Source organism: Penicillium psychrofluorescens (assembly GCF_964197705.1).
Source record: "Penicillium psychrofluorescens genome assembly, chromosome: 6".
NCBI lineage: Eukaryota > Fungi > Ascomycota > Eurotiomycetes > Eurotiales > Aspergillaceae > Penicillium > Penicillium psychrofluorescens.
This window is the reverse complement of record NC_133444.1, coordinates 415081-429232: the sequence shown is the minus strand read 5'-3', so window position 1 is coordinate 429232 and position 14152 is coordinate 415081. Positions and strand designations below refer to the sequence as shown.

The window sequence follows — 14152 nt, the reverse complement described above, 5'->3', positions numbered from 1 at the left end:
CTGTAGTTGCAGTGATTATTGAGCTGATCTAATCGAAGCCGCTCAGCCGAGGCCCGGGTCTTTAGCCCCGCGGAATCCAGACCATTTCAACCAGCGAACTCCGATTCATTTATGTCGCCAATGTCGTGATTGTTCAATCGACTCTCGGACTGAAAGACTCTTCTCTTGATTTCCATCATATCGGAACCTGCGGATCCACCGGGAAAGCTCAGCAATACACTATCTCGCCTCTGTAATATACTACTACCTGGCCATCACGATTCGACTCGCTTCCAGATATGGCGACACAGCTCGTCTCGCTGCCGGAGGTCGAGCGCCTCAGCGCATCGGTGGTGAGGATTCTGGGAGGGAATCCTGGCAAGGTAGATTTGATTTGTCTCCAGACCAGTATAGACTACGTGTGCTAACATTGTGACCTCCAGTTCACACTACAAGGTATTATCATTTGATATAGTCTCCATCCATCCCAGTCTCTCACGCCCACCAGGAACAAACACATATCTAATCGGCCGCGGCCACCAACGAATCCTAATCGACACCGGCGAAGGCAAGCCGTCGTGGGCCACGCACCTCCAGTCCGTGCTGTCCGCCGAAAAAGCCACCGTGCACCAAGCCCTGATCACCCACTGGCACGGCGACCACGTCAATGGCCTCAAGGATCTACGTGCCATCTGTCCCCAGGCTCAGGTCTTCAAGCACCAGCCTGATGACGACGACCAGACGGATATCCAGGACGGACAGGTTTTCCGCGTGGACGGTGCCACTCTGACGGCGTCCCATACACCGGGACATACGGTTGATCATATGGTTTTTGTGTTGGAGGAGGAGGATGCGATCTTTACGGGTGATAGTAAGTCAAGTTTTCTTTATTTTTGGTAATGGCCATCAGACTAATTGGATGAACAGATGTCCTGGGCCACGGCACTGCCGTCTTCGAAGACCTCAAAACATATCTCTCCAGTCTGCACCGCATGCGCGACCGCGTCTCCGGACGGGGATATCCAGGGCACGGCGCCGTGCTGGAGAGTGCGACAGCCCGGATAACGGAGTATATCACGCACCGCCAGCAGCGAGAAGACGAGGTGCTGCGGGTTTTGCGGTATGGAAAACTGGATGCCAAGCAGAATGAGCCATCGCCGGAGCGCAGACAGCCATTTACTCCGCTAGAGCTGGTCAAGGTTATCTACCGTGATGTCCCAGAAAGTCTGCATCTGCCGGCATCACATGGCGTGTTGCAGGTGTTGATGAAGTTGGAGGATGAGGGGAGGACGGTGCATGATCGGGACTCTGGGATGTGGCGGTTGGGGGAGCGGTCTGCGCTCTAGGTCATTGCTCGAGCTCGGTCGGGCTTGAAGAAAAGTACCGCTACTTGGGTATTCCTGCGACTCCTTCCAAGGTTCTGTTGTGTATAGATTACATCAGGGCCCACGTCATGCTTGACTAGCTGGCCGGGCTGTCCTTGTCGAACTGTGCGGTGAATCAGGATTATTATTGGTGAGACTGGGTTCTAAATCTATAACAGTGGTGAATCATCCGGCCTACAGGTTGTGTGGCTTTCGTGGTCCATTTCTTCGGATTCCCTAGGGTTATTCTGATCGACCTAGTAATAAAAGATGGAGAATAGTATTACTTTGCCCCGGATAATATACCTCGAGGTGTTTCTGCTACAACCAAAATACTACGTAGTGTCCACCAGCTCCACATCTCAATCGTGACCTCACTCACTATTCTTCCCCGCCGCCCTTGCTCCAACGCCTTTTTTCCCGCAACACCCACTTCCTCATTTGCACCGTCTATGCCTGCCACTCCCCCTTTATCATAGCTTGACAAGCGGTCTGTCTGTCTGGCTCTTGCCTCACCAGACCTCGCCGGCTTAATTCTCGCATCTGCAGTCAGTCTGCCTGTCTGTCTGCCCCATAATCGACGAGCCCTGAAGCTCACCGGTCTCAGCGCGACAGGGGTCTCGCCACCTTCAAATCACCCCAATCCCTTCCTGCCGTTCCTCCCCCATCCCGCCCGGTGCCCCATCTACCTCCCGCGACCATGCCGTCTCTTGAAGACCCCCGCTCCACTGAAGCACGCCTCCTCCTCGTCTCGAACCGCCTGCCCATCACCATCAAGCGCTCAGAGGATGGCAAATATGACTTTTCCATGTCCTCTGGTGGCCTGGTCAGTGGTCTGAGTGGCCTGTCCAAATCAACGACCTTCCAGTGGTACGGCTGGCCCGGTTTGGAGGTGCCCGAGGATGAGATCCCGGAGGTCAAGCAGCGCCTCAAGGACGAATACGGTGCCGTGCCAGTGTTTATCGACGATGATCTGGCAGATCGACACTACAATGGGTTTTCCAGTAAGTCGTGACTTCTTTGGGTGTTAGGGTTACAAACTGACCCGATAGACTCAATCCTCTGGCCCCTCTTCCATTACCACCCCGGTGAAATCACCTTCGACGAGTCCGCCTGGGACGCATACAAGGAAGCCAATCGGCTGTTTGCGCAGGCAATTGCCAAGGATGTCCAGGATGGAGATCTGATCTGGGTGCACGACTATCACTTGATGCTACTTCCCGAAATGCTACGCGAAGAAATTGGCTCTAGCAAGCAGAATGTCAAGATTGGATTCTTCTTGCATACCCCATTCCCCAGCAGTGAGATCTATCGCATCCTCCCTGTGCGTAATGAGCTGCTCCTAGGTGTCTTGCATTGTGATCTCATTGGGTTCCACACCTACGATTACACCCGGCATTTCTTGAGCAGTTGCTCGCGGTTACTGTACGTGCACCAGCATTTGGTCTTGTCCAGAGCTAATGGTATACAGGGGACTTGCCACGACTCCCAATGGCATTGAATTCCAGGGCAAGATCATCACCTGCGGCGCCTTCCCCATCGGCATAGATCCGGAGAAGTTCACGGAGGGCCTGAAAAAGGAGAAGGTGCAGAAACGAATTGCCATGCTGGAACAAAAGTTTCAAGGCGTCAAGCTGATGGTCGGTGTCGACCGGCTCGACTACATCAAGGGCGTGCCTCAGAAGCTGCATGCGCTCGAGGTGTTTCTAAGTGATCATCCCGAATGGGTTGGCAAGGTCGTGCTTGTGCAGGTCGCTGTGCCTAGCCGCCAGGATGTGGAGGAGTACCAGAATCTGAGAGCGGTGGTGAACGAGCTCGTGGGTCGGATTAATGGCAAGTTTGGTGAGTTTCCATTCTTCTGCTAGATGTGACGCAAAATCCTAATACTAATAATCACCAGGGACCATCGAGTTCATGCCCATTCACTTCCTGCATAAGTCTGTCAACTTTGACGAGCTCATTGCGCTCTACGCCGTGTCGGATGCGTGCATCGTCTCGTCCACTCGAGACGGCATGAATCTGGTGGCGTACGAGTACATTGCGACACAACAGAAGCGCCACGGCGTGCTGGTGCTCTCGGAATTCGCCGGCGCAGCACAGTCCCTCAACGGCAGCATCATCGTGAATCCATGGAACACGGAGGAGCTGGCGGGTGCGTACCAAGAAGCGGTCACCATGAGCGACGAGCACCGAGCGCTGAATTTCAGCAAACTGGACAGATATGTGTCCAAGTACACCAGGTATGTTCACCCCGCTATACCATGAGGGACAGTCCACTAATTTCTTCAAAGTGCATTCTGGGGCCAGTCGTTCGTCTCCGAACTCAGTCGGATATCCGCACAGTCGGCAGACAAGTTCCAGTCGAAGAAAGTGGCCGTCGCCGATTCCACAGATGGTGACGCCACTGCCAAATCGCAAGAGGCGTAGGCTAGACCGTTATTAGAGGCTTGGTTTACGAACATGGTTGCGGCGAAATGTACTGTCTTGTTTACTTTTGTGCTTCAGGGACGGGGTATGGGGTTTGTTAGGAATGATCGTTCTGTTCTGATTTAGATTCTAGACAATGGACGTCTCCGCTCCTTATTGTCAGTACTTGGTAAGGCCAGAAAAATGGGTTCTGCTATTCGCATCTAGCGATTCCTCGTTGGAAAGACAATACTTGTAAACCCTTGTAGTCGGTGGTGGTTTAGAAAAGTGCAAACTGTGCAAACACCCTAACCAAGAAATTCTCGGCCAGCGACACACCTCCAGCATCTTCACAGCTCTCCTGTAACAACACCAACCATGGCGCTCCCCGGCCTTCTACGGGCAACTTTGCCCCTGCGCCCATCCATTGCCTCCTTTATGAGTCCAGCACGGTCTCAAGTTCTCCCTCGCTCTTCCATCATCACACCAACCATCCGGTCCGCCTCGACAGTCACCAGCGACCCAACTCCCTCACAAGAAACCACTCCTTCTACACAATCATCACCGCCCATCACTCCGGCAGATCTAACGCCACCCTCCCGGCTGCGCGCCTACGCCTCCATCCGCCGCACCGGCACAGTCACCTCGGTCGGCCGGATGGACCGCACCGTCCGCGTCTCCTTCCGCCACCGAGCCTGGGACCGACACATCCGGAAACACTACCCCAAGGAAACGCATTTCCTCGTCTCGGATCCAAACAACTCCCTCCGCGAAGGCGACGTGATTGAATTCTCCTCTGGCGCGCCCAAGTCGCGGCGCGTGCACCACGTCGTCGAGCGCATTGTTGCGCCCTTTGGCACGCCGATCGAGACGCGGCGTCCTGTCCTGTCGCGCGAGGAGAGAGACCAGGAGAGGGAGCGCAAGTGGGCGGCTAAGTATCTGCGCAGGGAGGAGCGGAGGCTTGGAAGTCCCGTTGATTTGGCCGGTATTGCCGGTTTGGAGGGTCAGGGTCTGGCCGAGGGGCTGAGCGCTGCGGAGCTGATTCATCGCATTCATGGTGCGAATGAGCGCATTGGACGGGTTAAGCGGCTCGTCCTGGAGAGGACTGCTGCTGCCGAGGCGGCAAGGGTAGAGGCCGGAGCGAAGGCTCGGGCTGAAGCGAAGGCTAAGGACGAGCCTAAGGAGGAGCAGCTGAAGTATGAGTGAGATCCGTGAGATCTTTTGTTGGTTAAGAGATCTGTCTGGTATCGGCATATCGGATTCTTTGTACTATACTCTATCTAACTATACATTTCCTTTATTCATCATCTTCTTTGGTCAATTAGGAGGATACCAGTAAGCCCGTGGTAGAAGAGACTGCATTAGAAACAACAAAAAATGTCTGTTCCATGCCTAATTTCATACAAGTGTTTAGTTGGTTCTCTGAAGGAACTAGTTGTGCCAGACGATCCCCGGCCGCGGGGTCACGCCACAACAACCGCTTGTTTACTCCCGATCAGATTGTCTGTTTATCTTCACTTCTCCCTCCTCAACTCCCCACCCACGCTGCATCGTCCACGAGCCTCATAATTCATATCTAACTTGACGCATGGTGTATCCTCCTTCTTTCTTTTTATTCCTCTTATTTTCTCTCTCCTCCGACCGTTTCTTGGACCAGTACCGTCGTTATGGCTGATGGCCAAGAGGATTTGTCCTCCCTCCCCCTGCCCGACCGGTTCGCCCACAAGGTTCGCCCGTCTCTCTGGTGATGCCTGCGCTGCTACTGACCCGGATACACAGAACTGGAAGGTCCGCAAGGAGGGCTACGAGGATGCGAAAGTCCAGTTCGAACAAACCTCCGACGACTCAAGCCCAGTGTTTGTCCCGTTTATCCAAGACCCCGGTCTGTGGAAAGGCGCCGTCGCCGACTCCAACGTCGCCGCACAGATAGAGGGTCTAGCGGCCTACTGCGCTTTCTTGAGCTTCGGAGGCCCGCATGCCTGTACCCGGTGCGTTGAAGAGACAGATCTCGTTGCTATCGATTGACTGACACGTCGTTTATTTAGATCTCGCGGACAGACGCTTGGCCCTATAATCGAAAAGGGTCTCTCGTGTGCACGACCGGCAGGAAAAGCGAGCGCGCAGGAAGCCCTCTTATTATGCGTGGAACTGGACAAGGCTGATCCCGTGGTTGAAGAGCTTCTCCCAGCGCTCTCACATAAAGTGCCCAAGGTGGCCGCAGCGGCGCTGGCGGCCTTGAATATCCTCTACCACAACTTTGGATGCAAGATTGTCGACCCGAAACCAACTTTAAAAGCCCTGCCCAAGGTCTTTGGACATGCAGATAAGAATGTGCGAGCGGAAGCGCAAGGCCTCACCGTCGAACTCTACCGATGGCTGAGAGAGGCCATCAAGCCGGTCTTTTGGAATGATCTGAAGCCAGTGCAACAGCAGGATCTGGAGAAGCTTTTCGAGCAGGTGAAGCAGAACCCTACACCAAAACAAGAACGCTTCACTCGGGCACAACAGGATGCAATGGCTGCAGCTAGTGGGGCCCCAGCTGGTGGTGACGAGATCGAACAGGACGATGAAGAATATGCCGAAGAGGATGCTCCAGAGGCCGAGGTATTGGATCTCGCGGAGCCCGTGGATGTCCTGCCTAAGGTCCCCAAAGACCTCCAGGATCAACTCGCCTCATCCAAGTGGAAGGACCGAAAGGAAGCGTTGGACGCCCTTTATAACGTCGTGAATGTGCCTCGAATCAAAGACGGGCCTTATGATGAGATTGTGAGGTCGCTCGCCAAGTGTATGAAGGATGCGAATGTCGCCGTTGTCACGATAGCAGCCAACTGCGTCGACGTGCTAGCCAGAGGTCTGCGAAAGGGGTTTGCCAAGTATCGATCTGTCATCATGATTCCGATGCTGGAACGTCTGAAGGAGAAGAAGCAGATTGTGGCAGACGCATTGGGTCAGGCGTTGGATTCTGTGTTCGGCTCAACGACTCTGACAGACTGCTTGGAAGATATTCTCGAATATCTGAAGCACAAGAATCCGCAAGTCAAGCAGGGGACCGTCAGATTCCTGATTGGGTGCTTACGCACGACAAGGGATGTGCCATCCAAGCCCGAGCAGAAATCCATCGCCGGTGCTGGCACGAAACTGCTCACTGAGTCCACCGAAGTCATTCGTTCTGGAGGTGCCGAGATTCTGGGCACACTCATGAAGATCCTCGGGGAACGTGCCATGAACCCATACCTTGAGGGACTCGATGATATCCGGAAGACGAAGGTCAAGGAATACTTCGAGACTGCCGAAGTCAAGGCCAAGGATCGACCCAAGCCAATTGTCGCTCCTAAGGTCACTGCTCCTAGCAAGAAGATTGCTGCTGCAGGAAAGAAGCCGGCCACGGGGCTTAAGAAGCCCGCACCGGCGGCGGCAGCGGCGCCTCCTGCGAAAGAATCTCCGGTCAAACCTGCTGCCAGAAGCATCCCTTCAAAGATCGGTGGTGTCCCTAAACCTGGGGGCTTATCAGGATCTGGCCTCAAGGCCCCTCAACGAAAGCTCGCTGCTCCAGGAAGCATTGCATCACCTCAAAGACGAGTCGTATCTCCTCCGTTAGAAGAGGCAGCACCGCCACCACCCAAGTTCGGTCTTGGACGTGGCCTTGCCGGCCGTCCCATTACGAAGCCGTCGGCGCCTGCTGAAGCTGCTGCGGCCCCGCCTGCTCCAGCAATGAGTGCCATGTCGGCTGCCGATAAGGCCGAGCTGGAAGAGCTACGCCTGGAGAAGGAGAAATTCACCCGGGTTACCGAGGACATGAGGTCCGAGCGCTCAAAGCTCAATTCACAAATCAACGAGCTTCAGAACCAGAATGCACAGCTGATCGAAGACCATACGCGAGACGTCCTGAGCATCAAGGCCAAGGAGACACAGCTGGTCAGGGCACGCAGTGACGCCGAGGCCGCTGAGGAGAACGTCCAGAAACAGCAACGAGAAATTGAACGATTAAAGCGCGAGCTGGCCCGAGCACTTCGTGCAACGGCCATGAGCCCGCCCAACGCCACCGCTGAAGCTATGGGTATGGCAGACGCGACCATATACCAAGAACCCGCCAGCAACGGGCATGCCGTGCCGCGCTCTGGTCTACACTCTGCCTCCCGGTTCAATAGTGAACGTCCGCGCAGCTACGCATCCGCCACTCCCAGCGAGGAAAAGGAAAATAATGGTGGCATGGACTCTCCAGGTCTCGGCTCCCGAGATGGAAGTTTGGGCCGGCGCAAGCTAAGCCCGTCATATGGTTATTCCGCCGTGGGGAGCCCGACGCGCTCATCAACACGGGGCTCTGGTAATCCCACCGACGAAGAACAGCAGCCTCGGAGTGCAGAGCCGCCGGAGAATTGGAAGCGTGCAGCTGAAGTGACCAGCCAGCTTAAGGCGAGAATCGAACAAATGAAGGTAGGTACCCTCTTTCATTATTCTGTATTGATTCTTTTCTGACACATGATGTTTAGGCACGACAAGGACTTCAACGACCACCTGCTCAACGCTAATGACGGAATGACCACAACTATGCTTATGTTTCTTCCTTTTCCCTATCCTGGGTCCCTCGTGATCCCATCATGCCAAGGCACCAGTGGTTGTGTCCATGTCTTTTCTTTTTGTTTCTTGTTTCTTCGGAGCATCGGGCTGGGATTTTGGGGACTGAGCTGTTCTTTTCACGCCTGTAATTTCACACCACACCCCCCTTTATTTCTTTTTCTTTTTGGTCGCCCGAAGCGCCCTCTTACTGGCGATCTTCCTGTTTGCTTTTTGAGGTCTTTTTATCCAGGGATGGTTCTGTTTCGAGTACACACACCCCCAGTGCTGTTTGATTGAATCCACGATGTATAACCCCTTTTGTTGTCCCGTACTCGTATCTTCTCGCAAAGTCCTAGTCCACTTGTGCAGATGCTACCTGCACATGTATACTAAAGCAGGTGCATTTTTATTCCAGATATCTCCGTATACAACATGCGTCCTCTGTCTCAGACAGCCATCACTCCTTATTGTTGGACACTTCCATCTCAACCCTAGCCAACCTCTCCAACACCATAACCCTCGCTCTCTCCTCATCGCCCCCAGTCCTAGCAATCGCATCCGCCATAACACTCTTGAACCTCCTATTGGTCGAATGAAGCATATCCAAAACGCCCGTGGGCCCAAAATTCTCCGTAAACGCAAAATGATGGAAATCATGCTTCAGATTCGAGGGCAGGCCGGGGATGTTGTAGCCCGAGTGGACGCAGATGGTATTGAACTCCAGAAACAGGAAGATAAACACCGCCTGCGACCAGTGGTGGCGCACTAGTAATGTGCCCAGTGCGTTGGGGAGGAGGTTCGAGAGGATGTGCTCTGTTGCGGTGCAGTGCGTTGCCGCCAGCCCGACTGGCGCGGTGAATTCATGGTGTTGCTTGTGGAAGAGCGGGTAAAGAGATCCGTGGTGGAGGGTGCGGTGGATGTAGTAGAAGCCGATTTCCGTGCAGGCGACGTCGAATAGGAGCGTTGTGAGGGTCGTTGTGGGGCTGGGGAGGTATTCTGGTGCCACGGGGTGCAGGGCATGGCCTAGGTGAGTGCTTAGGAGGAGCATTGGGAATGCTACGAGGACTTGGTTGCGGAGCGAGACGGCGGCGATGCGCAAGTACGCTGCTCCCGAGACCCGTGCGAAGGGCTGCGTTTTGTATCGGAATAGCCAGTGTGGAGAGCCTGTTAGGTCGGCGAGGGCAAATAGTCCAGCCCATGCCCAGAAGAAGACCGATGTCACGATGAATGTGCCCCATACGTTCACTTTGTAGGCGCCGTACGTGGTGTCGAGGTATGTGTAGAACTGGTGCCCGGTAGTGGATGTATTAAATGAGATGAATGCGCCGATGACCGCCGCATTAGCGGCGATGGAGAGTAGATCGCCATTTGTGAAGGAGGAGGGCGAATATGCCCAGCGCTGGCTCTGCGGGATGGGTTTCCCGGAGAGGTCTGTCGGGATAGAGCGTGGTAGTGGTTTGGCTGTGGGAGCTGCGGCCGGCATGGCGGTGACTATCTGGAATATATACGGAGCACACACCTTCGTCCGTTGTTGTTCATACGTCTCTATAAAGTTTCTCTTCCGCCATTCTTCAACACGTGATACTCTGACGACCTCGGCACCGTAACGGCGCTCTGTTGCAATTGATGAGTGGAGCACGGAAGCAATAAGCGCGAGCTATGAATAGAGTAGTTAGCCCTAACCTAATCTGGGGAATTACTCTCAACACCGATCTACAGGCCAAGCATCGTCCAGATCTTTACTGCATTCTCATCACTAATAATCGGCCATTCTAGGTACAGGAATCACTGTTTAGGGTTTGCTTGTGACCAATCTCAAACCAATGTCCCAGGACGGGAACCTACGTCATGAACATAGCCACCATGGAAGTCAAAACGAACAAGACACTGAGGTCAGCCCACGGTCGCACACCCGGTGCTTCATTTGACCGGGTCATGCTGTTCATGCTCTTATCACCATGGGTCGCGGCCTGAATAACACCACCTTGGACTTTGGCTGGCACGGTGGAACCCTTTGCATGGGACGCCGCCTTCTTGAATGCATTGAGGGTATCCGGGCCGCTAGTACTAAACGTGTAACGGTCAGTCTTTTCATCCTATGGCTCTCCACTTGCAGGGCACACTTACGGTGGGTTGATTACTCCAACCATTCCGCTCTGGCAGTGCCCAACTTGTCCGCAGTAGAACCAGATGGGTTTGGTATCGTTAACCGTCAGGACGTAGACCTTGGACTAGTGGAAATGTCAGAGAGGCCTCCAGACTGTGGGATTGAATTGACAAACGTACCGACTCGGTACTACCAGGGAAGAATCCACTGTAGAAGCTGCTAGAGCTCAAGGGGTGGCAGGGCTTGTCAAACGCGGCTTCGCCCACCGAGTGGTCGCCGGGAAAGAAGTGGAACTCGACCTGGTCTCCTGGGGAGACGGTGAGGGTGTCTGGGGTAAAGGTGAAGCCGTCTTTGCCAACATCAACAGAGTGGGTGGAGCTTGAAGAGGAACTGCTCTTAGTCGTGGTTGCGGCAGTCATCTTGGTTGTGGTGGCAGCACCACCACCACCTCCACCACCACCTCCTCCTCCATATAGCTGAGCCGCAGCCAGAGGAAGAAAGAAGGGAACAAGAAGAGATAAAGATGCCCGGACCATTGTTGCAACTGTTTAGATGATTCTGAGACGGTCTGCATAGAAGTATTTGTGTCTACAATCTATCTCCTCGGAATCAGTCGATGGCCATCCTTTATATATACCACTTCTGCGTAGTAGTATAAGCAATAAGAATAAGTGTGTATACTAATCACTTACCCTTTTAGGTCGTATTCGTATCCAACGAACGAAGCTAGAACGTGATATGGAAGAGTCGGCACAGTCACGCTAACCAGAGAAAGCTCCATTCCAAATAACTGACAGCACTAAAAAGCTTCAACAGCTTACTCGCAGAAAGTTAAAAACGGCACTTTGCTAGAAGAGGAAAATGCATCTGGACCTTGGATCAGATAACGGAGGGGTTCTAGAACTGAACACCGAAAACGAAGCCAAGGCGCCATACCATCACCACTCTAACTGTTGCGATCTTCCTTTCACAATTAAACAAAGATGACCTCTTTCCTTCACATCTCAGCCATAGATCCTGGCTCTAGGGTGGCGCAGCAAAGGAGCTGCACATAAAGTTTGGCGTAAGACACGGGCCGTCATTCCAGAATAGGAAGGCACAGAAACTCCTTACTCAGGCGTGACACCGAGGCTGCCTGGATTGCTAAGCAACATCTAATCAATCCGGGGACGTGGGTGCCACATTCCGTGGAGGACACTAGATTGAGTATATTGTGAATTGCCATTTCCAGGCAATGCGTGGTATCCCAAGATGTGTACTTGAGACAGTCCCTTGAGGGTTTCTTTAAATTTGGAAGTGGATTTAATTCTTGTCTGAAACAGGGGCGGCGGGATATAGAATTGACAAATTGTGAGCTGAAGCATTACAAGCTGCCAATTTTCGTCCCAGTCTTTCCTTGGAGAACCAAGGGTGCATCATACCTTGTTGGCCTTTGGGTCATCTCTAACCAACATCCAGCTACAAATCACTGCTCCTGGAAAATGAGGAATATGTTCCACTTGTAGAAGCATAAGCAATAGGTGGGTGGATGCGTGTACGTACTCCTCTCTTACCCTTTTAGGTCGTATTCGTATCATAAGTAAAGTTGAAAAGTGACGTGGAAGCGCATTGGCATAGTCCGTCGGGTAGAATAGACGTGATGAATACGCACTCCAACCAGCTTCAGAGGAAGGTGTACCCATCGTACGTGCCCTCACCACGAAAGGCCCGGGCCACGTATGGCGGGCACGTCTTAGCAGGTATATCCTGATCCTTGTTAGAGATGCTGAACGATTGTATTACCGGTGATGCGTATTGCCATCTCAGTCTACCCCGAAGCTAGTGAACACCAGTTGTTCCACTTGTGTAGATTTACGCATGACCCCTGCCGCAGCCCCGTAACATGCGTAGGGTCCTATCAGCCAACGCCAATGGTGACCATTGACTAGGAAAGTCGACCGAGGCAGGTCACATAGAGGGAAGATACGAGCAGATGATGAATGCCTGCCTATTCTATGTCTACATCTACACAGTAGACAGTTGAAGAGGGTGAAATGCATTCAAGGGTATCTGCGGAGGTTGGTACATGAGGGCCATATGAGGAGTTCGTGAGAAAAAAAAAAGTTTTTTTCTTGTTGGTTAGAACAGGATAAAAAAAGGGCCCGCGACTCGATCCCACCCATCTAAGCTAAACAGAAATTCAACCGTCAACAAGCCATTCGGAGCCGGTCACTACCTTTCTTTGAGTTCCCATCCGGAAAAAGACAAAGTGCTTTTTTGTAAGGGGTCATTCCCGTCACACAAGGTCAAAGAACAGGCTTAGACCTTGATGGCGGCCTCGGCAGCCTTGCGCTTCTTCTCAGTGCGAGCGTTGGCCTTGGGGCCCATGATACCACCACCCCAGTGGCGGCGGGCCTCCTCGTACTTGTCGGTGTAGCCCTCCTTGACGGCGGACAGGAGCTTGGCGAACTCGGCCTTGTCCTCGGAGCGGACCTCAGTCAGAGCCAGGACGGCGGAGGTCTGGTTGGGAGTTAGAGAGAAGTCACCTCGGGAATGGTCGGGGTTAAAATGCATACCTTCTTGTGGACAACGGTACCCAGGCGAGCCTTGCCCTTGACGATGGCGTAGGGAACACCCATCTTGCGGCACAGAGCGGGGAGGAAGACAACCAGCTCAATGGGGTCAACGTCGTGGGCGATCAGGACGAAGGAAGCCTTCTTGTTCTCGACCAGGCCGACGACGTGGTTGAGACCGTACTTGACGTTGTAGGGCTTCTTGGAGACGTCCTCCTTCTTCTTGCCCTCGGAGACGGCGGTGGCCTCCTGGTGCAGACGCTCCTTCTTCTCGGTCTTGGTCTCAGGGCGGTACTTGGCCATGAACTTGAAGGTCTGGGCAGCGGTGTTGCGGTCCAGGGTGTTCTGGAACTGCGCGAGGGCCGGGGGGACCTTCAGGCGCATGTTCAGAATCTTCTTCTGGCGCTGCATGCGGACATACTCGGGCCACTTGACGAAGCGCGACAGGTTGCGCTTGGGCTGGATGTCCTGGCCAATGCCGAAGTTGCGGGTGCGCTTCTCAATCAGCGGGTTCTGCGGCGGGGGGATGATTAGCAACCTCTCCTTTTCTCACACTCCCAATGGAAAGAAACTAACCTTGGCCTGCTTCTTGCTAGCACCAGCCTTACCCTGGGGGTAAGGCATGGCAGCGGCTTTCTTTCCAGACTTGGGAGGCTATCATTGAGAAAAGAAGATCAGCGATCGTGTCCACCAAATGCTGCATCTTCTTTTAACTCTAGAGAGGACACGAACCAGAGCCGTGTTACGGGCCCCGATTCATGCCTCCAGCCATATCATCACCAATTACCCATCATCTCTTTCGAGACGATGTGCAATCGGCGGAATTGCTTCGAGACAACGATCTCAAGCCAGACGAAATGTCTTACGACATAATCGCTGTGTGTGTGGTCGAAGGCTCACTAGAGCTGAACGAAGTTGTTCAAGTGCTTACCATTGTTGTCGGTTGTCGGGGTGCGCGGGCTGGGCGGTTGACAGAAGGAAAGGAAAAAAAAGAGGAAGCGACGGAAGGAAGAACGAGTGGTTGTGGGCCGTGCGTCATGTGACTGGGTTAGGGTTAGGGGTGGTGCGATCATGTGATGTGGTTTTCCGAAAAGGGAAACCGTCACTTATAACTACTAGAGGGTGACTTTCAAAGCTAGTCATATAATAAATCGTACATGATATGCCAGGAAGGTGCTATATACAAC

At 53.4% G+C, this 14152-nt stretch overlaps 7 protein-coding genes across 7 annotated transcripts; 4 read left to right on the top strand and 3 right to left on the bottom strand.

Moving 5' to 3' along the window:
* Positions 1–278: 278 nt before the first annotated feature.
* On the top strand, positions 279–1325 carry PFLUO_LOCUS8670 (uncharacterized protein; the record flags this gene model as incomplete). The annotated part of the gene is made up of 4 exons (XM_073786420.1): positions 279–362; positions 423–435; positions 488–850; positions 907–1325. The coding sequence occupies 4 exons, from the start codon at positions 279–281 to the stop codon at positions 1323–1325; spliced, it is 879 nt and encodes a 292-aa protein (XP_073642678.1).
* Positions 1326–2043: 718 nt separating this feature from the next.
* On the top strand, positions 2044–3770 carry PFLUO_LOCUS8669 (Trehalose-6-P synthase/phosphatase complex synthase subunit; the record flags this gene model as incomplete). The annotated part of the gene is made up of 5 exons (XM_073786419.1): positions 2044–2347; positions 2396–2768; positions 2815–3185; positions 3244–3583; positions 3635–3770. 5 exons carry the CDS (start codon positions 2044–2046, stop codon positions 3768–3770), a joined length of 1524 nt encoding a protein of 507 aa, XP_073642677.1.
* Positions 3771–4127: 357 nt separating this feature from the next.
* PFLUO_LOCUS8668 (uncharacterized protein) lies at positions 4128–4955 on the top strand (the record flags this gene model as incomplete). Its single annotated transcript, XM_073786418.1, has 1 exon — positions 4128–4955. The coding sequence occupies one exon, from the start codon at positions 4128–4130 to the stop codon at positions 4953–4955; it is 828 nt and encodes a 275-aa protein (XP_073642676.1).
* A 461-nt stretch (positions 4956–5416) lies between these two features.
* PFLUO_LOCUS8667 (uncharacterized protein) lies at positions 5417–8278 on the top strand (the record flags this gene model as incomplete). Its single annotated transcript, XM_073786417.1, has 4 exons — positions 5417–5476; positions 5529–5737; positions 5795–8183; positions 8240–8278. 4 exons carry the CDS (start codon positions 5417–5419, stop codon positions 8276–8278), a joined length of 2697 nt encoding a protein of 898 aa, XP_073642675.1.
* Positions 8279–8763: 485 nt separating this feature from the next.
* Positions 8764–9789, bottom strand: PFLUO_LOCUS8666 (uncharacterized protein; the record flags this gene model as incomplete). Its single annotated transcript, XM_073786416.1, has 1 exon — positions 8764–9789. One exon carries the CDS (start codon positions 9787–9789, stop codon positions 8764–8766), a length of 1026 nt encoding a protein of 341 aa, XP_073642674.1.
* A 358-nt stretch (positions 9790–10147) lies between these two features.
* PFLUO_LOCUS8665 (uncharacterized protein) lies at positions 10148–10949 on the bottom strand (the record flags this gene model as incomplete). Its single annotated transcript, XM_073786415.1, has 3 exons — positions 10148–10373; positions 10434–10537; positions 10593–10949. The coding sequence occupies 3 exons, from the start codon at positions 10947–10949 to the stop codon at positions 10148–10150; spliced, it is 687 nt and encodes a 228-aa protein (XP_073642673.1).
* A 1762-nt stretch (positions 10950–12711) lies between these two features.
* On the bottom strand, positions 12712–13589 carry PFLUO_LOCUS8664 (60S ribosomal protein L8; the record flags this gene model as incomplete). Its single annotated transcript, XM_073786414.1, has 3 exons — positions 12712–12912; positions 12969–13478; positions 13542–13589. The coding sequence occupies 3 exons, from the start codon at positions 13587–13589 to the stop codon at positions 12712–12714; spliced, it is 759 nt and encodes a 252-aa protein (XP_073642672.1).
* Positions 13590–14152: the final 563 nt, after the last annotated feature.